Source organism: Porcisia hertigi, chromosome 33 (assembly GCF_017918235.1).
Source record: "Porcisia hertigi strain C119 chromosome 33, whole genome shotgun sequence".
In the NCBI taxonomy this organism is placed as follows: domain Eukaryota; phylum Euglenozoa; class Kinetoplastea; order Trypanosomatida; family Trypanosomatidae; genus Porcisia; species Porcisia hertigi.
In genome coordinates this window covers 93,474-113,229 of record NC_090592.1, presented here as the reverse complement: position 1 = coordinate 113,229, position 19,756 = coordinate 93,474, and the positions used below count along the sequence as shown (strand labels likewise).

Here is a 19,756-nt window from a genome sequence, read left to right as displayed (position 1 = left end):
CAACGCCCCCCTCTCTCTATCGTGTCAATGAACACTCGACACGATTATGCTTTCAAACCTTTTTTTTTTTGCGTGTTGTGTATGCATGTGCGTATCTTCGGCTTTGCACACATCGCCCCCTCTGCAAAACACCGACGACAAAACACAAAACACACACGCGGCATCTCCCTCTCTTCATTTTAACTGTGATAAGTGTCCTTTCCGCTGTTTTTGTTTCGGATTGGAGTGAGTATGGGGGTGGGGTGGGGGGATGACATCTCGCTCTACGTACACCCGGCATGCCTCGATTAGAAGAGTGTTGATTCTATGCTTTGTATCAAATCGAATCGCTGCCATTCAGATTGTTTTAGAAATTCTGGGAGGGTGCGTCGTTTTTCACTGAGATCTTCGCTCCCCCCCACCCTCGTCAATCAGCGCACTTTGGCGTATTGCACACCACTGCTACTCCAGGGTCTCAAGAGCAACGGTATAAGCACGTGCACTCTGGGCAAGCGAGGCTTTATAATATGCCGCCTCCCCCCCCCCCCGATCGAATTTCTGAGTGGGCTCGCGTGGAAAAAAAAAGGGGGGAGGGAATGAATGTCCACACCGAGGAAAGTGAGCAATGAGTGACACGACTATGTGGGAGACAGGTAACGGCTGTCGTGGCAACCCCCCTTGCCCCGCCTCACTCTCAAATAATTTCACTACACACACCGAGAAAAACATCAATGATACCACTTCTCTTTCCTTTTTTTTTTCAACTGCTTTTTTTTTGCCACCAGTATCGATTGTGCGCTCGCTGTACACCGCCGAGGCGGCTTAACTCCGGCTCGAATCTGTTATGTTACAACGACTACGATCACTGACCGCCTTTGACTCACAGCTTCTACAAAAGCTTTTAGAAATTTATCTGACAGGTTATCTCTTGGTGTAGATTTTATTGCGTTATCAACACGAGGTGATGGCGTGCTGTTGCGAGCGTAGTTGGAGCGACATCATTGTGGTCACGGCGTTGGTATGCACCACCATGTACTCCGCACATAGCTTTTACACGTATTTGTTTCCCAACACCCTCGAGGCCCTCACTGCAGCTCTCTTCCATCCCTTTATGGACGTGAATCCTGCTGATCTACTTGGCAATGGTGGTGCTACACCTTCGACGTCGGGAAAGGGCGGTCGCTGGTCGCATTTGACGCCGATAAACACGAGAACGTTGTACGACGTGAGGTTGTGGGGTTGGCTGCTCTTTCTCACCTCCGTGTTCCTATTGCTCATGGATGTGTGGGCTTATACAATGGCTGTCATTGTCCCGCCTGGTCGAGTGCCGACCGTTTTTCGCCAACGTGCAACAAAGAGCTCGTCACTTGCGCTGAGCACTTTTTATGAGCCGCTTCCCCGCTCTGATTTGCCAGTGGCACTCTACCCACCGGACAGAACAGCCTCCAGCACACATCAGCACTGGCGGTCGCGGACATTAAGGGCCTGCGCGGGCGTCGAGGAAGGCAGCCGTCAGCCAGGTCCACCACAGGCGGACGCTCTCACGCCGCTCACTCATCCCTTGCATGAGCAGTTTTTCTTCAACCCGAAGGCCAATGGCTACACAAGCATGCTGAACAGCCACTTGAATTATTGTCCGATGTGCGCCATCTACAAGCCACCCCGCACACACCACTGCAGTCACTGCAGTTTCTGTGTTCTAAAGTACGATCATCATTGCCCATGGCTGGGGCAGTGCGTCGGCTTTTTCAACTACAAAAATTATCTTCTCGTTTTGTTTTACACGTGGCTTCTCACGGCATGGGTGCTGACGCTGCTGTCGATTGCACTCGGCATCTACGCGCTTGACGTAAAGGAAGATCTTTTCGGTCTTTCCCCACCGTCGCCGACAGCTACATCAACATCAGTGAAGATACCAACAGAACGTACAGGTCTCGGTGTAGGTGCTAACATTGCGGAGGAGCTGCACGTTGGCCCCCCATTTTTCGGCGTCTTAGTGTGCATAGCACAGAGCATGCTTTTTTTTGCGATGACAACGTACTTGCTGAAGCGGCACTTTACATATGCGCGGCATAACATCACCACCATTGACATGGTCATCTACGAGAGTGAGTGGAGTGGTCTCTCTCGCGGCACATCGGGAGAGTCTGACGTGGAAGATGAAACGGTCGCGTCGAGAAACGATGCAAAAAGAGCCACGCACCCCGCACAGACCCTCCACTCGTACATGCGCCGCAACATTTACGATCTCGGCGTGCGGCGCAATCTCCTGCAGGTGTTTGGTGATGCGGAGCTGAAAGAGTCTGGCGAGGATGCCCAGGGAAATCCGCTGCCTCGACGATTTTACACTGACTTGATGGAGGGTGACATCCCAAAGCACCCTTGCTTTGTCGTACGCTGGTTCTTCCGCCTTTTACCGACTGCCGCGTATCCGACGCAGCGCGTGTGGACGCAGATTGATATGTCTACGCGCTCGGCTAGCAGCTCCATCCACATGGCTGCCCGAAGCCACACCGGATACGGCACAATGCAGGGACTGGAGGAAGGCGCTGCTGCGGCTCCACCGGGCATGGCCCCAGGGGCTTCATTACTCGCCCAGATAGGAGTGGAGGAGGAGCAGTTGCTCGGGTTGCGTTTCCCCACACGATCAGCCATGGGCCTCAGTGGTCATCCGCTGCTCTGAGACAGTCGGGCTCCTGTTGTTGCAGCAAGGAAAAGTCTTGTGGTGTTCTCGCCGCACTCTAATAATTGCTTTACAGGACCCCTTGTTGTGCGGTCTCTGCGGTGCGTGCAGGCACATGTGCACATCTGCTCTCGCTGTCCGTGCAAAATCCCGCATGGCGCACAAGGCGGTAAGGGGGGGGGGCGCTCCAGAATCCCCGGCCTCTCACACTCTACGCGGTGTAGTGTGATGCGCCTCTCACCTGTTCAGGTGTGGAAGCACCGGTGTATCGGGAGGGGGGGGGGGCCATGCTCCGGGCGGCGGTGCGAAAAGGGGAAAAACAATTGCTACTTTTGTTGGTGGTGGTGGTGATGTAATCGCTACCTGCTTGCCTGCCTCTACCCCTCACTTCGTTCCGATTGGTGTGTTTCTCGTGTTTCAGTTTGCCCCCCCCCCTCCCCCTCCCGTTCATCTCCCACTCTTTTATCGTACACCGTAACACCGCACTCTGCAGCTCCGTCTCCGCGACTATGTTGCCCACCCGCTCATCCCTTCCCCCCCGTATGCACATTACACACACACACACATACCGATTCTCATCCATGTGCACACGCATACACCGATGCCCATCTCTCTTGTTTTTTTCTTTGTCAAAAATACCTTCATTATTCCCTCACGTTTCTTCCTCCTGGTGGATTCTTTTTACGTTGGAACTCAGCGAAGATGCGAATCAAGTATCTAGAATGATGTGCGATGGGATGCCCCTCTTTCTTCCCTCTGTTCGTCTGTCCGACCGCTCCTTCCCGCTGGTGTGAGTGTGGTGTGTATGGCGGGAGGGGGGGGGGTTGCTTCCGCCTCTCTAGACTGTTCCGAGCTTCAAGGGTTTCCACCTCGTTATGTGCACTCGTGTGTGGGCATTAGTCTGTGGTGTGTGTGTGTGTGTGTCGGTAGGGAGAGGGGGTGGTCTGTTACTGGGGTACGCCAACCATCACATGGGCGACAAACATGCACGCCGAATACATCACAAGAAAAGTGCGCTCTTTCCGGGTGAGATGTACGCACAGCTGCTCTCTCGCGTGGCTTCCACGTGTACCGGATCTCGGACCCCGCTAGTCCGCCTTTAGAAGCACAACATAGATGCCGGGTTCGATATCCACTTCCTGGTCGTGGGTTCGCTGCCTCGCCCTTTTTTGTTATTTCCTCTTTTTTTTTGTCCCCAGATGGAGATGCCCTATGGACTTTCTCTCCTCTGGGGCGCGTAGCTGCTTCGATGCTCGCTCTATCAGGGATGTTTTTTTTTTCTCAATGTTTCTCATGTGCCAGGGAAGCGACGGCATCTCCTTCTGCACTGCTGTCCTCTCTCCTTTTTTTTTTCGCGCTAGCTCCCACCTTCCACCTTTCACTCTTCCTGTGTTGTTATTGCCGGCTTCGCTGTACGCACGGCACGCCGCGACAGCATTGTACGAAGCGCCGTAGCTCGTATTTATGCCTTGGCCTGTGTTTTTTCTTTCTTATACAAAACAGTATCGCATACACCGTACATCCCCCCCCTCCCCTGCTTGCCTCCATTCCTTGCAGTGGTGCTACGTTTGTTGATAGTCGTGTGGATGCGATGCGTATTTCCGTATCCCGCTACGCTCCTGCGGCACCTCTGGCGATCACGAGAGGCTTGCTGAACGATGGCGATCACTACAAGCAGTTCTCTGACATACTGTCTAAGGCACGGTCCCCCAACCCTTCTTCAGGGGAAGGGGGTGTCCCAGAGTTTTTCAACGGTCGATTCCCGGCGGGAAGCGGGTACATCGATCCGAAAAGCGTATTAGAAATGCAAAAAACGCTTCGCGCGAACATGACCCCAGAGATGCGGGACAGCATGGCCTCAATGCTCCAATCGGCGCTTCAGGGCGGCGATGGCATGCCGGGCGGCTCTGTTGGTATGATGGCGTTTGGTATGGGTGAAAACGAAAAGGGAAAAAAGGTGGCTCGGGCTGCAAAGCTGTCATACGACCTCAAAACGGGGAAGATCAACAAAGACTTCGTGGAGGAGCAGCTGGAGCCGGATGATATTTCTCTGCCGAAAGAGCCAGCGGAGAATTATAGCAGCGATGATGCGTTGGAAGTCGAGTTTGTCGAGTGTCAGGGGAAGTCCGGTGCCTGCACTGGTAACGTCGAAACCATCTCTTCGACGGAGGTCGAAGTGGAGACGAAGAACACCACGTCATAGTGTGAACCCAAACCAGTTGGATCCTTTCTCTGGAGGAGTATACCAGCGACCGTGTCTGCGGCATCGAGTCGTGGCCTGGCAGTGGTATACACTGAAGGAGAGCCCTCACCCGCGATCGCGTTGGCCTTTTTCTTGCTTCCACGGCCCCTTATACACGTTTTATCTTTGTTCCTGCTGCGCTTCCGTCATTCCTCTCAGTCGGTCGTGGTCTGCTGTGCTCTCCGTCCCCGTTCCAAGTGTGTGGCGCATTCACTGACAGCGTGCACCTTCCGTGGGTTTGACATCCGTATTTCAAATGAAAACATTGCCCAGAAAAGGTCCAGTGGTGTGTGCCTTCATCATTTCATCCTCCGGTGCTTTCCTTTGTTGTTGTTTTTCTGTTTTCTGAGGTTCCCCCCCTCCCCTCCCGCTTGGTGACAAATTACTATCGCGACGTGTGTGCATTGCCCAGTGGGGGGAGGGGAGGGGGGGGGGTAAAGGAGGCAGGCGCACTCAACCGAAGGTGTTAACATGAGATTTGAGGGGGTCTGTGAAGAAGAGTGAATGAAAACAAAGGGGGTCTCCACTGACGCGAGCAGGACCGCTCCTTTTGAGTATCAGGTAGTGTCCACTGGAGGGGTTGGGGGTACACATGAGAAAGACTCGAGTGTGTTTTCACTGTCTTATGTGCCCGATTAGGCATAACTGGTGTGTGCTCTGTGTTTATGTATTGCGTCTCTCTCGGTGGTGCATATACAACGCGGCAACAGCATGCCCGTCCTTTTTTTTTTGGCAAGCGTATGCTGTTTTCCGCAGGTGTTCACTTAGTATGCCTTTTGGTTGAGGCGAGCGGTAACGATCTTGTTCACTTGCGTTTGAAAATGGCAGTCATCTTTCGACTCTCCTCAACCTCCCCCCCCCCACCTCTATCGTGGGTATTCCAACTACTACTTTTTCCCTGTTTGCTACTATTTATCCCTCCCTCTCTTTTTCTCCCCCCTCTCCTCATCGTTGCGCTAACCGTCGTTTCAGATTCCACTGTCTTGCGGACTCCTCCATCCATTCCCCCTCCTCTCAAAATTTTATCACACTTACGTGCGTTTTCTGCGCCCGTTGTTCATGACAGATTTCATCCACAGTAGCCGCAGCATCACACATTAGCGCGTTGGGGCGCGCATCTGCGTGAATTAGTCTTGAGCGTTCCTTACACATCCGTCCCTTACACATCCGTTCCTGTCACGTTTTTTTTTTGGAGGCGGCAAATGTTACGAGTCGTGATCAAGTCCGTTTAAGAAACCTCTCACACACACACACACACACACAGACAAAATCCTTTGTATACATGTGTGTGTGCATCTGTGTGCGCTCTATTCCTTTTACTTTTCCTTTCTGCAGGACCTCTTCCGGTGTGCTTTGTTCTTTTTCAGTTGAAAAGGGCGCCAGAAACCTCGGTGTGCATAGCATCTTTGTGCGCCTTCTCGCTGGTGTTCGCTCCAGCTTCTGTTGACCTTGTTTCACTGCCAGATGTGCTTCTCCTGTTTTTTTTTCCTTCGGTTCTCTCTCGCTCGTTCTCTCTTCATGTGCATTAAAAATCAACGATGCTCTTCCCAACCCCTATCAAGGAGCAGCTTGTCTTAGTTGCTGGCGTGCTGCCGATCGGATTCTACGTCGCACTGGCGGTCGTATGCTCGACCCATCAGCGGTGGGTCTCGGTGGTACTGTCCGTCGCTTGTGCGTTGGCGTTCTTTGCGCTGTTCGCCCTGAAATATTCTGCCGTTATCTCTGCGTTAGTGTTTGCACGATTCCGCACACATGACAATAAATCTTCGATCGACACTGAAGTCAAGACGCAGCTGGGTTCATTGCATTCACCGCGCTCTTCTCCGGCGTGTAAACATCTACAGGCAGATCTTTGCGCTGCTAGTGAAGGATTGAGCCCAATAGTCGCTCAACGGCCAGAGGAGGACGTTGTCTTGTCGAGCATTTTGGGGTCGACCGCATTGAACGTCACCGCTAATGATGGCAACTCGATTTCGTCAAGTCTGCAAGTGGCCAGCGTGCACGCTGCAGCCAACCCCTTCCAAGCGTCGTGGCATGCTGCTAATGCTGTGCGTGTCACGCATCATGACCGGGCGCGTACTCGCAGCGATCATTCTGTGACACAGCTGGAGGAGACGTACGTGCTGTCGCCACCGTTCTCTCTCGAACATATTTGCAGGAAGGACGCGACTGCATTGGTTTCCTCGTGTCCTTTTCAGGGATTGCCCAGCCCGCATGGGCTCCATACAGACCTCGATATCTCTACGGGCAACTCACGCGGATCTCGTGAGACAGCGATTTGTGCGCCGAAGGATGACACACACCACACGGTGCTGTTGGCGGCTAGGTACGCTAAACCCTTACGCCCTTCCAAAGGTGTCCAGCACGTGTGTGCAAACACTACGATTGAGTTTCTCTCCCCTGAAAAATATTCCCATCTGGCCTCTGTAGCATTCATGACGCCTGCCTCGCTCTACGTGATCATTATTCTCACAATTCTGACGCTCACCAGCTCTATCGTCTTCCAGTATGATACGAATTGCCTCTTCCTGGCGTGCCCTGCGCTCGGCGTGCCGTGGCTGTGGGCAAACCTCGTGCTGATGCGGAAAGCCTTTCATCGTACCCCAGGGATGGTGCAAAGCTTTCACTGCCGTCTCCTGCATCTCCTTACTGACTGGTTGTTCATATTGTTTGTTTGTGTCCTCTCCCTTGGCGTGTTTGTCGCCGCGTTCACACTCGAGATTCTGCGCGGGGCTCAGAATCGTGTTGACGGTGAGGTGACACCAACAGCAATTCGGGTGGTGAGCTACCTCGCCCCGATTGTGATGATGGTCCCCGCGGGTATCGTTTTCTTCAGCTTCGCGGTGAAGCACAACGTCGGCGCGGGTGACGGCGAAGGTGGTGCAATGACGACGGCCGAGGTGTCGTCAGGGAGTCAAGTTTGCGCGGCATGTCCAACAACGCAGCAGGCGGTGCCCGTCTTTACTCCCGCGATTTTGTCGCCTGTCCACGACGCGAAGCTGTCGCCCTTTGAGCCCCCTGGCGTTTTCGTCCGCGCTTCTTCCTCCTTCGGCGCGGGCGGTGCGCCAGTAACAACGTTCCACGGACGGTCTCTGTCAAGGACACTAGCCCCCAGCACCATCTGTACACCGACCGATGATACGTGCTCGACACTGTCCTCGATCGTGCGGTCCTCAGTAGCGAGCGGCCCTATCATTCCACTCATCTGTTCGTCGTCGTCGTCCTCGAGGTTGTCGATGGGCAAAGGTGTCCAGCGAAACTCCACCTCGATTCAAAAAGAAGGCGCTGGCAAACGCAGCAGTCCTCAAGCAATGACTGTCATGACTTCTGTCCCGCAACTAAAGAGCGTGACGATGCTTTACATAGCTTACCGAGACATTGACGACGATGCCGAGCCTCCAACACCGGGCTTTTTCAAGGTATCCGAACAGGATGTTGGCATGGCTGCCAACCGTAACAAGCAGCAGACCATATCTGCCAACTTCGAGGCTCTGACGGAGTCGCTTGAAGACGCGAGGGAGCAAGGCAACGCTGACCTGAACGCGTACGTACTCACCGCGTATGAGGATGCAATTTGCCTGATATGGGGACTTATTCCGTTCAGCAGCGAACCGGTGCTCTTGGCAGTCGAAAAAGCGCGTCAAATCATGGACTCCTTCAAAAGTCGCCCGAGACCTCCGACGAGCAGCAAGAACGCCCAGCAGGAGCTTGTCGCAGTTGTTGTGTCTGCCCCACACTCACTCGTGGGCCTCATCGGCACCGGGCCCTATCGTGGAATCCACTTTTTCAACTCGAATCAGCACATGCTGGGTGCACAGATGTTGCGCCGCGGCCTCGCTATGCACCGTCGTCTTCCCTCCCTGCAGGGCTCTATCAGCGAGCCTGAGGAGGCTTTTCAGTGCATTTTGCTGGATGGGCGGTCGTGGAACAGCACAGCAGGCCACATTTTGGCACGCCCCTGTGGAATCTACAGGAGCAGCGAACCCGAGGCGAACTCGAAGCGTCGATGCAGCCCAGCGCCTGGTGTCTCTGCGAGGCCGAAGAATAGGCAATTTCAGATATTTTACAACTTTCTTGGAATGATGGAGGCCAAAGAGGAGGAGTGGCACCTTGTGGTGCAGCGGCAGGAGCACCTCGGCTCCAAGTTCTGTTTTCTATCGGATGCTGTGCAGATGCTCCACCAGGGTGATACGAACAGCGCACGCGTGATACTCCACCGCGCAGTGCAGCGCACCGCCAGCGGCACCGACGCCGACAACGTAACTCTTGCTCATATGTTGCTAGAGGATTTGGATACCGCTCTGGGAGAGGGGCAGAGCAAAATGTCAAGGAAAGAATAGGAGAAAAAGCATGCCTCTCTCCCAGAGTCGCAACCCACGGCAGCCCTCTTCCTCCCCTCCTTTCCTCTGCGCTTGTCTCTCTCTTTGTTGTTTCCTGTTTGCATCCGAAGTTTCTGCTTCTCTTTATAGCTCCACCCAGCTCTTTGTGACTCCCCCATCCTTTTGTTTGAGTGTAACTTAGATCCCCCCTTCCTCCCTCCCGCATGAATCTCGATCACCACGCGTGCCACCGTCGCCTTGACTCATTTTTTTTACCCCACAAGCGCAGCTTTTTGTATTTAAAAAATTTTTCGACTTGTTTCCTTTCTCGCATGCTTCCCTCTTCCTCCCCCCCAATTCCCTTCCTGTCGCCGACGTCTACACACCTCAGCACAAAACGCTCTTCGATATGTTGACCTTCCCTGTGTTGTCCCCCTCTCCCTCCCTACGTCTCCCTCCCGTCTTCTGGTGTGTTCATTTGCGCTCTCTTTTTTTTTGTATTGCTTACCATTTGCACGAAAATGGAAGGGAAGGGGGTCCGCCACGTGGTGCATCATCGAGAGGCTGTAGCGTGCTTGGCGGCGCAGCGTCCCCCCGTCGAAAAAAAAAAGAGAGATCCGTTCCTTATCACCTGCTAGCTATCACGTGGAGTATAAGAAGAGTGGGTACTGTGGCCTGAGCTTCGGCCAAGAACAACGTGTGTGTGGTGGCTGTTACGGGGTTTCTTTCTTCATGCCTACGGCTAAGCTTCGGACAGCCGCAGCGGCAGAGAATGGCATCGCGCGACGCATTTGTGCACCAATGGTGGCGCGACTAGCTATTTGCGTATGCCTCTCGCTGCAGTTTGTTTCCGGCGACTTTGAGTCCGAGCACGTCAACGAGGGCCGACAAGTCTGCAAAGACGTCGAGGTCAGAAATCTCGAAGCTAATTCTGCCACTTGTGGACATGGTTGCCGATGGCGAACGCCCTGACGACAGCCTCAGGAACTGCGCTACCCGACGCGACGCACTACAGCAGGAGCAGCTTTCCGGTCTCCCCTGTGGTCGAAGAAGCCGCGTTGCAGTGAGCTCACGAGGCGACAGAAGGGGGGGGGGTGCGGGGGACCACCACCGCTCGGTAGCGGTCGGGCACTTGCCTGTGGGCTGACTCCCTGGAGCAGTGACACGGTATGCCGATTGTGTGCTGTCTATTACTGCGCCAGAAATGTGAGATACCCACCGCCGCCTGAGCTTCCGCACCCGCATGTACTCGCTTTGAGGGGCATCCGGCTCAGCGTTGTGGCCGATATGCTAGTCAGGCACACCAGATCGCTGGGGACTGAGATCACACACGATTTCACACGACAATACCGCCCAGGGCAATGCCATTGCCCACCCTTCCACTGGCGCTGCAGCGGCTTCTCCTCTATGCGTGTATCGTTTGCTCCCCGCGGTCCTCTCGAGCGACACGCTGTGGGGGGGGCGACTGCGGCGGGGTCTGGGATTGCCCTGACCTGTGGCTCCCCCACCACCGTACTGGGCTCATGCGCTATGCATGTGGGCCCGCTCTGTGTATCACTCGCACAGCAGGCACCACTGCCTCCGGTGCAGGACCGCGGGGGCCGCCGGCGTGGATGACGGCGTGCGACCGACGCAGGTTTGTCTGGCGGTAGATCGCGCCGCACGTGACCGAGGAAGAGACGGAGCTGGGCTGGAGAAGTCGGCCAGGCGCGTGAACTGATTCGCCGACAGGGGGAACGCTTCGCTCGATGCGGTGTACGTGTGGCTGCGGTGCACCCGAAGCAGGTAAGCTGCGACTGTGTGCGTGTAATACGTGTGTGCGCTGGCTCATGGTGGTCTGATGCACCGAAGAGGTGCTGAAGATGGGGAGATGTCGCTGAACCCTCCCTTTTCAAAAAGCAAAGAAAGGGAGCAGTGATGTTGTTGACCGGCTTTCTCGTTCTGCAGTACATGCGCTCATGCGGGTTTTTTCAGTTGTTCTTTTTGAACGGCTACGTACGAGATGAGTGATTTTGTGCGGAAGGGCCTCCTTCCTCCTCTGCGTAGTTTCGCAACGTGCGTTTATGTGTGTGTTGTGACGTTTTTGTTTTGTTTTGTTTGTTCACACGCACTCGCATGTGTGTTGTCTCTCGTAATACGAGCTGACGGATTTTTGTTGTGCTGGTGCTCTTTTTTTTGTTTTGTTTGTTTTCCCCGCAATCCTTACATCGACGTTGGAATCGTGGAAATGCAGGTGTTCGTTGATTGAAGAGTGGAGTAATAGTTTCAAACGTAATGTAGAGTTTTACAGGGATAATGCGTAGTATGCAGACGGGGGTGAATGGCGTTTTGACCGCTTCGGTTCTCCGGTTTGTATCTTGGGTGCGTCACGCATGTATCTCTGGCGCAGGTAAGTTGGTTTCTGTCATTGAAGCTCCTTTGTTTTTTTTTTTATTTCGCGCTTCTCCTCCTCTCTGCGGCCGAGTAGAGGTCGTAGTAAAGAGTTTTTTTTTTGTTTGGCCGATGGCGAAGGCTCGTTTCTCAATCGACTGCCTCTTCTTTCCCGTTACCCCCGACCGATTCCTCCATTACCGCTACGAAGATGTCGACAACTCCCTTTATTTCAAGTTTTTTTTTCTCCTGTTGCTTCACCCACGATGTTTATATTCCAATCTGGACTTTTTTTCACGAGGCCACACTTTTTATCTTCCTCTCCTCCCCCTCCCCTTCCCCCACTCGCTCACGCGTGGTACTGGGGAAACAAAAAAACGCTTTTCTTGTTGTTTGATGAGCCACTGTGGGCTCTGACTGATCCCCTTTTTCTCTTTTTTCGTTTAGTTTTGCATGTCGTGATGCCCAGAAATCGCGAGCCCCTGGTATCGTCTTCTCGCCATCTGCAGTGATAGTGCCGGGCATTGTATGGCTGAGGTGTGTGTGTGTGTGTGTGGCTGCTTTCTATTTGTACGTCTCTGCACTTTGACATTGATTTGTTATCTTTGTTACGCATGCAGTGTTGATAACTTTTGTTTTCAGTAATTTAGATGAACCCCTCCCCTCGTCTCTCGTCGATGTACAACGGGCGCTTCTCCCTGTGTGTGTGTGTGTGTGTGTGTGTGTCTTTGCCGTGTTGCTGTGATGGGGCGCGCTTCCATTGGTGTGATTGCTTAGTGCTAAATACAGGGGAATTGAAGATCATTTCGATAGAAGATGTGAGGAAGGCCCGATAGGTGAGCGGAGCCGCGGTTCCGCTTTACTTTTTCCCTGACCTAAAGGGGGACCTCTTGTCGCTCTCGACTCGCGTTTCATAGGTTGCCGACGATATGGCGAGCGAGGCTCATCGCTAAGTTTCACCACGGTGCTGGAATCAGTGTGATCGTTGTGAGACAACCCGTGGTAGGGGAAAAGGGGCGCATCCCCTTCTCACCCGCTCTGCGTGCCAATAGGTCTCTCTTCCCTGTCACTGTGCCCCTTAGCTCTTCATTCTGGATAAGCGCGGTTATCCTCCTCAGAGCCTTTCTTATTGTCCCACATACCACGTCCTCGGCCCCTCTCCTTTCTTCTTCCGCATTTCTTAGTTCTACCTAGTTCTAGTTGCCTCTGCTTTGCGCCGTACACTTTCACTGTTGCGGTCGTTGTGGTCTTCTTAACAAACCCCCTCTCTTCGCATCGGCACTAACTTATCCTCCCACTGTCTTCCTCTTCCCTCCTTGCTCCCTCCAACCCCCCCAAAATCGACACGCCCGTGATTCAGTCGAACACGTACACACGCGCTTACACAGGTAGGTGTTCTTCTTTGGTATTACTTTCGTGCATATCAGGACGGTAGTGCGCAGGCGTACGTGCTCTATTCCGGTGCAGCTCATCCCTCACACTAGGGCGCTTTACACAGCGGTCCACCTGTTGTCCTGGAGTCACAGAGCCTCTCGGTGTTGCCGTTGTTGTTGTCGCTGCAGAGCCCTGTAAAGTTCTTCACTGCGCTTCCCCTTCCCTCCTTTCTCCCCACATCTCGAGTGCGTTTGTCTTGTGCCTTTTCTCTTTTTTCTTTTTTCGACTTCGTAGTTTCGATTCATTCTCTTTTTCTCCTCACCCTCTTTAGACTCTCTCGACCTTCACCGAACCCCCCGTCTGGCGTCAACGCCGCTCGCTTCAGTGCGTTTTCTGTTTCCCCGACTTGCATTCCCAGTGCAGCGACAGGTGTTCCGGTACGCCTTGCGGCCTAAATCCATTTTCTTGTACAGAGCCCTCTTTCACCACTTTTTCTTGCTCGCCACATCTATTCGGTCCCTCCTGACACCCGACAAGCTGCGCGAGACCCCCGCGGCGCAGATTTTCCTCGAACAAAAGGCGCGCCCCGTTTAGTGAAACCGCCGACTGTGGATCGTTTATACCGCGTCTTGGTGGCGGTGTCGCTCTCGCAGCACATGGTCAGGTCGAAAGAGGGAAAAGCGCCACACCTACAAAGCACGCCATAATGAGTTTGCGCTCACGAAGCAGCAAGGAGGTCAGCCGCCGCACAGCCTCGTCCTCACGACGAGACCGAGATCCTAGGGATGGCCCCTTCGCTCAGCTACGCTTTTGCGCACTACAACCGCGTCCCCCGGCCTGTGGGGCACACTCGTCTTCAAATTCGAAAGGTGCCAAAAGTACACGGAAATGTTCAGTGCCGTCCGCACCGAGCATATCGAAAAGGACAGCGGCAATGAGGATGTCGCTGCGCGCTCACTTGCCCCACTTACGCCCCATTTTGCGCTTTTCTGTGTCCATGAGTGGTGAACCCATCTTCCCCTCTCTCCGACTCAAGAGACGGTCACTCTCTTCAAACTCTGCGCAGCGCGACGTGGCGATGGCCAACAAGCCCTCTTACTCCATCATCCCCGAGGCACTCCTGCAAGTGAAACATCTGTGCAATAGCGCAGAACCGGACAGGGATGCATCGTTATCGATAGGAGCATGCTATGGTAGTCTTGCACGTGAGCGACGCACGGGCCGACCCACACCGTCTGCCTCGATGGGGCTGTCTGAGGACGCCACAACAGTCGTTCAACTTCTGGAGGCGGTGCAAAGCACGCTTTTTTCGTCTCTGCAGCGAGGAAGCGCTATTGATGCGATGAGTTTGTTCACTCCGAGGCGTGACAATACTGCGGGCAACTCGTCGCACGGCACGCGAAGCAGATCCTGGAGCTCACCAAACAACACTAACCTTACCCCTGCCGGCACCGGGGCTCTGTCCACCAAGGAGCGCAAGAAGGCGTGGGCGTTGTTTCTGCACAAGAACACGCAGGCGTTTGCCCTCATCGTGAACTCTTGCCGATCTTCTTTGGCAGTTCGAGAGCCGCAGGTGGGGTCTGTGCTGCTCACGTTCCTCTACAATGTTTTGCGGCACATGTCGGGGGATAAGCAGCGCAGGGCGGTGCTGCTATGCGAAAAGTTGGGTATCATCCGTGCATGCACATTAGCGCTCCAGGAAGGGAAGAGCAGGCTGCGCCAGTCCGATAAAGCTGGTGGCGCTTTGGTTGCATCTTTGCGTGCATGCGAGGCGGCTGCGCTGATCTTTACGCTTTGGAGCACTTTCAACGTTAAGCTGTGGACCACCTTCCGCCTTACACAGAGCCTTGACAGCACATTTGTGTGCGCATCCGTCACGTTCCACATGCTCGAGGCAGAGTTTGCTGCGTACTGCGCGTCTTTTCAGTCGGAGTCCCCGAACGCCCCCATCCCAGGAGCACAGGAGAACTACCCCAGCGCGCACACATGTAAGGAGACGCTGGCGGTTCTTCGTCGCTTTCAGTCGCGCACGCAATGGACTTGCGGCGCCTTTTCCCACTTTTGTTTCACGCTTTTCGCCTTCACTGGCAACTCACCGTCTGCTGTCGATCTTGGCGTGCGTGGGGCGGAGCTGTGCGGCACTGCTATTGCTATGTGCACGTTTTTCCTGTCGCAGATCGCCCCAATGTTGTTGTCGAGAGTAAAGTCTAATACTTCAGGAAAAAAAGACTTCCCGCATCTTAGGTCCCTGGTGGCGATCAATGAGAATTACTGGGTGCCGTCGTGGGTGATGCGACTAATGCGGCGGGTGGAACTCATGTTGCTGTGGTGTGTGGCATTGATGCAGAGATTGACCAGCTGCGACAAAATTCGTTTGGCGGTGAGTGACGTTGCCCTGCGCTTCCACGTTCCACGCAGCATCGCCTTTTATCTTTCGCCACCGTCGCAGCATATTTTGCAGGTGGCGCCCAGACGAGAGTGCGTCCACGTTATTCTGCTCTTACTGAGCGCACTGCTGAGGGCCAATCGGTCTGCCGCGCTGGATGACATGAAGGACCTTGGCGGGTTGAAGGGAGTTGTATCAAGTGTCTTGGCTTTTTCCGAGAAGTCATCTCACCACTGGCATCATTTCTATCTCCAGTTGTGCTCCATGTACGGTTACACGATGCTGCCGTCGTGGAACGGTCACTCTGCATGCTACGTGGACGAACGCGTGCCAGCGTCCCTGCAGCGCTTACGTGACACTTCCAAGATGTCAGGTGGAAAGTCGAAAAGCGCAGAGATCATCGGCGGCAGCGTCGGCGCAGCCGATACAAGAGCGGCTGCCGCGGTGCGCTTGTCGTCGACGCAGCCCTCGCTGTCCCAGTGCATGTGCAGCGCTAGTGAAGATGTTTCGGATCCGCCCAGTTCTCCCCCATGTGCAGCGGCGGATCTAGGACGCAAGGATGTTCATGACAACCTTCTTCTTGTCGACGTCCGTCCTGATGTCTTCTCACCAGAGCTGCGCAGCGGCGATGTTGACCCCGTGTCTGCACTGACGGCGTTCGACAGCTCACAGCTCCCATGGCTGTTCACGGACGCGGCACCGCCAACAACAGCGAACATATGGAACGGCACAGCGCCTCTTGTTTCAGCAGCAGCAGAGGACGCACATCTCAGCGTGCCGCTGATCAACGTATCAGAGGAAGACCGAATCCAGGTGCTGCGTCACCACATCGCGCGACTCACATTGTTGAATGAAACGGCGTGCGACGGTGGTCCGACACCTCATCTGCACAAGGTGGTCTTCGAGCGGCTGAGCAGTGCGTCGCCAGCTGCACACGGCAACGCGCCAGGCGTCTTTCAGCAGAGCGCTGACGGAGTCCATTTCTTTTCGAACTATGAGGGCGGCAACTTGCAGCGCGCTATCGAGGTGAGCGACAGCGAGTACGACCTCGTGCTGTCCTGGGACACCGCCACGAACTCCTACACGCAGTGGTTCAGCTTTGGCATGCGTCGCTTCACGCCTGGCAAAACGTACCGCTTCAACATCCTGAACATGGAGAAGCTCGACTCTACCTTCAACGAAGGCCAAAAGCCCCTGCTGTTGCATGTGCCGGACTGCCCAACCCCTCCCGACTCAAGCGCGCCCCCTCTTCAATGGGTTCGCGCCGGCGAGGGCATCTACTATTTTGAAAACGCGTTTCTGCGTCCTCCACGCGCGCACTACTTCGGGAAGAACGGAGACACCACAAACGCCTCCGTGACATCCCCACTTTCTGTTTCTTCTCTATCTAGGCTGCCGCCGCCCAGCGTGGGCACGTTGGCTTCGCAGCTGGGCAGCCGTGCGCCACCGCCGGTCACCGCGAAAAAACGTGTTGTGGCACCGCTTTCATCGCCACCGACGTCGACACCACCGCTGCCCGTTTCTCCAACATCTGCAGAGTCTGCTGTAGCGAAGCAGAAGCGCTACTTCACGGTCACGTTTTCTATTACCATGCCAGCAACAATGGCTGGAACGGTCTACCTTGCAAATTGCTTCCCGTTTACATACACTGAGATGCGAGAACACCTGTCATGGCTGACCAAAGAGGGCCACGCCTGCCCAACACGTTCACTGTTGACGCAATGCTTGTGCAAAACTCCTGGCGGCGTGCAGGTGCCGTTGGTGACGGTGACCTCGTTACGTCGCCGCGATACAGGGGAGGCGTACACCACGGAGGAAATACGGCGCCGCCCTATGGCGCTGCTTGTGGCGCGGGTGCACCCTGGCGAAACAAACGCGAGCTGGGTGATGCAGGGTCTGCTAGACACCCTTCTCTGCCCGCTGGAGGATTCCGCGGAATATGCGTCGCACTTGTGTGACAACTTTGTCTTCAAGGTTATCCCCATGCTGAACGCCGATGGCGTTATCGTGGGCAACCATCGATGCTCCTTAGCCGGTGTAGATCTCAATAGGGACTACACGGATCCGAAGGCAGAGCCGAACCCCACTCTGTACGCAATGAAGCGGCTGCTGCGATTTTGGATTGGCGAGGAGAAGCGCCAGGTCGTAGTGTTTGCCGACTTCCACGGCCATTCACGGGCCAAAAACTTCCTTTTGTATGGGTGCACCATGGACACCATACGAGGCGTCGCGACGCACCCTCGTCGTAAAGGCAGAGGAGGTAATCGTAGTGGTCCACACCGACGCGTTAGATCTGCGTCCATAACGACCCCCGCTGGGCCGGAAAAGATGATCGCAGCGCTACTGTCTCAGCTGTTCCCGTCGTTCTCCCTCTCGAAAAGCTCCTTTGCTGTGACGAAGGACAAAAAGGGGTCTGCGCGTGTGGTGCTTTATGACGAGTTCGGTGTGCGCATGAGCTACGGCTTCGAGGCAACAATGGTGGGCGGCCTCGTTTGCGTTCCTGAGCTCCTGCGAGCGAGCTCTGACCTCAAGAGCGAGGACGTAGCCGAGGAGCTGTCGGCTGTGTGCATGGAGGAGGTGCATTACAGCCCCACCGTATATCGTGCGATGGGCGGCGTCTTCTTGCGTGCCTTGTCCCTTCTTTTTCAACAATGGGTGGCACTCACGGCATCAGCCGTGAACAGTGATGATATCGACCGAAAGAGCAGCCCAAGCGATGTACCCGAGTCCGCGGTGCTGCAACTGTCGTGGGACATGACCGCGGCTGCCGGCAGTGATCGTCACCCCCCGAAAGACCCCCCGTCTTTCTCATTGAAGGAAGATGGTGCGGGTGCTGTTCGCGTGGGACCCTTTGCAGCAGCAACGCGGAGGGAACGACGAGGAGGGCCTCCGGTGGCTGCTGGAGCGGCAGCAGCGCCGAGAGAGGTTGGTATCGCGTCATCGGGGGTCAGCTTGGCAGGGCAGGCGGAGGCATTGGATTACTTGTTCATGGCAGATTGTCGCGAAGATGCCTCGCTTATGGAGGGCGAGGCCTACGAAGTCGAAGAGGATGACAGTGCGAGTGCCACCGACGCCTATTTTTCGGATGACAGCGCTGATGATGATCTAGACGATGCGGAATCGAGCGTTGCGGTGAACGCGAAGGGGATGTCCAGGAGGATGGCAGGCCGTCAAGAGACCGAGGGTGGCGAGGACGCCTCTGAGATTAGTGACCGTGGTGCATCGTTCTCCGACTCCGGCAGCGACGATCAAGAGTGGTCTGACTTCAATTCATTAGTCGGCAGCGGGGCTGAGGAGTTTGACGACAACCAAAGTAGCGGGAACAGTGTGGAGAAGGAGATCCCCACAAATCTATTCATGTAGGAGGGAAACTGCAGGTCTGTGTTCCACCGTCCTGTCGCAGCACTGTCTGCTCCCCTGAGGTTTGAAACAGGGAACCGATTTCTCTTTCCGTTGTGAGATGTCCACATTTTTATATATTTCCCCGCCAACCTGGCCGTTTGTGCATACGGGTGCATCTGCTTCATTGTCTCAGTGTGTGTCCTTACACACGCCGTATCCGATATGGTTGCACGCGTCACCGGTGCCGTCCTGCTTTGCGGTGCATCGCTCTGCTTGTGCGCGAGTGCCTCCATTCCTCCTTTCATACTTCCGTCTCTGCTTTCCTCACACGCTGAGGTGTGCACTGCCAAGTATCTCGATTTTGCACCGACGCTGAGGTGTCAGTGTTTCCGTGTCAGTTGTCACTGTTCTTCCTCATTTGCATCGTTCGATATTCCCCCCCCCTCCTGTTCTTCTTCCATGTCGTCGCCCTTTTTCCTTGTATGCCTTCTCCCCTTCCCTCCCAGCTTTCGCATGTGATTTAAATCCCTCCCGTCGCCCGCTTCCGTGGTTCGTCGCGGGCCTGAGTTGATGGTCGACGCGACACGCAAACAAACAATGAAAGGAAACTTCATTTCTCTGGTGCTCTTATTGGGAGTCGGGTGAGCGATACGGCGCTCTCGACATGCCCCCGTGGCGCCGTACACAAATGACAACGGTAGGAAAGGAGTGTGGGGGAAAAAAGCGCACTTTTTTTTTGCAGAGGGCGGCAGTCTTTCTTGTTGATTGGACAGTCGGTACGGGTGGGTATGGCGAGAGAGAAAGAGAGAGAAAGACGGATTGCACACCTTTGAAACATTTGTTTCGCATCCTTGCCGATTGTTCCCTGGTTTCTTCACGTCCGTGCTTTGTCGTGTGTGTTGCCCCCATTGCCTTTGTTACTCTTTTACCCCCGCTTTTCTGCTCCCTACATACACACACACACACACACACATACACTTTTTTTCTTTTCCTCTTCTGAAAACGTGTTGCTCTGGGGCACCAACGCAAACGGCTATGGTCCCCTCGTCTCTCTCCGAGCC

The 19,756-nt window shown here is 54.7% G+C and overlaps 4 protein-coding genes across 4 annotated transcripts; all 4 read left to right on the top strand.

Annotated features, from left to right (window-relative positions):
- Nucleotides 1-943: 943 nt before the first annotated feature.
- On the top strand, nucleotides 944-2,662 carry JKF63_02037 (uncharacterized protein; the record flags this gene model as incomplete). The annotated part of the gene is made up of 1 exon (XM_067898080.1): nucleotides 944-2,662. The coding sequence occupies one exon, from the start codon at nucleotides 944-946 to the stop codon at nucleotides 2,660-2,662; it is 1,719 nt and encodes a 572-aa protein (XP_067754237.1).
- A 1,591-nt stretch (nucleotides 2,663-4,253) lies between these two features.
- Nucleotides 4,254-4,865, top strand: JKF63_02036 (uncharacterized protein; the record flags this gene model as incomplete). Its single annotated transcript, XM_067898079.1, has 1 exon — nucleotides 4,254-4,865. One exon carries the CDS (start codon nucleotides 4,254-4,256, stop codon nucleotides 4,863-4,865), a length of 612 nt encoding a protein of 203 aa, XP_067754236.1.
- Nucleotides 4,866-6,442: 1,577 nt separating this feature from the next.
- Nucleotides 6,443-9,244, top strand: JKF63_02035 (uncharacterized protein; the record flags this gene model as incomplete). The annotated part of the gene is made up of 1 exon (XM_067898078.1): nucleotides 6,443-9,244. The coding sequence occupies one exon, from the start codon at nucleotides 6,443-6,445 to the stop codon at nucleotides 9,242-9,244; it is 2,802 nt and encodes a 933-aa protein (XP_067754235.1).
- Nucleotides 9,245-13,673: 4,429 nt separating this feature from the next.
- On the top strand, nucleotides 13,674-18,716 carry JKF63_02034 (uncharacterized protein; the record flags this gene model as incomplete). The annotated part of the gene is made up of 1 exon (XM_067898077.1): nucleotides 13,674-18,716. One exon carries the CDS (start codon nucleotides 13,674-13,676, stop codon nucleotides 18,714-18,716), a length of 5,043 nt encoding a protein of 1,680 aa, XP_067754234.1.
- Between the last annotated feature and the right edge of the window lie 1,040 nt (nucleotides 18,717-19,756).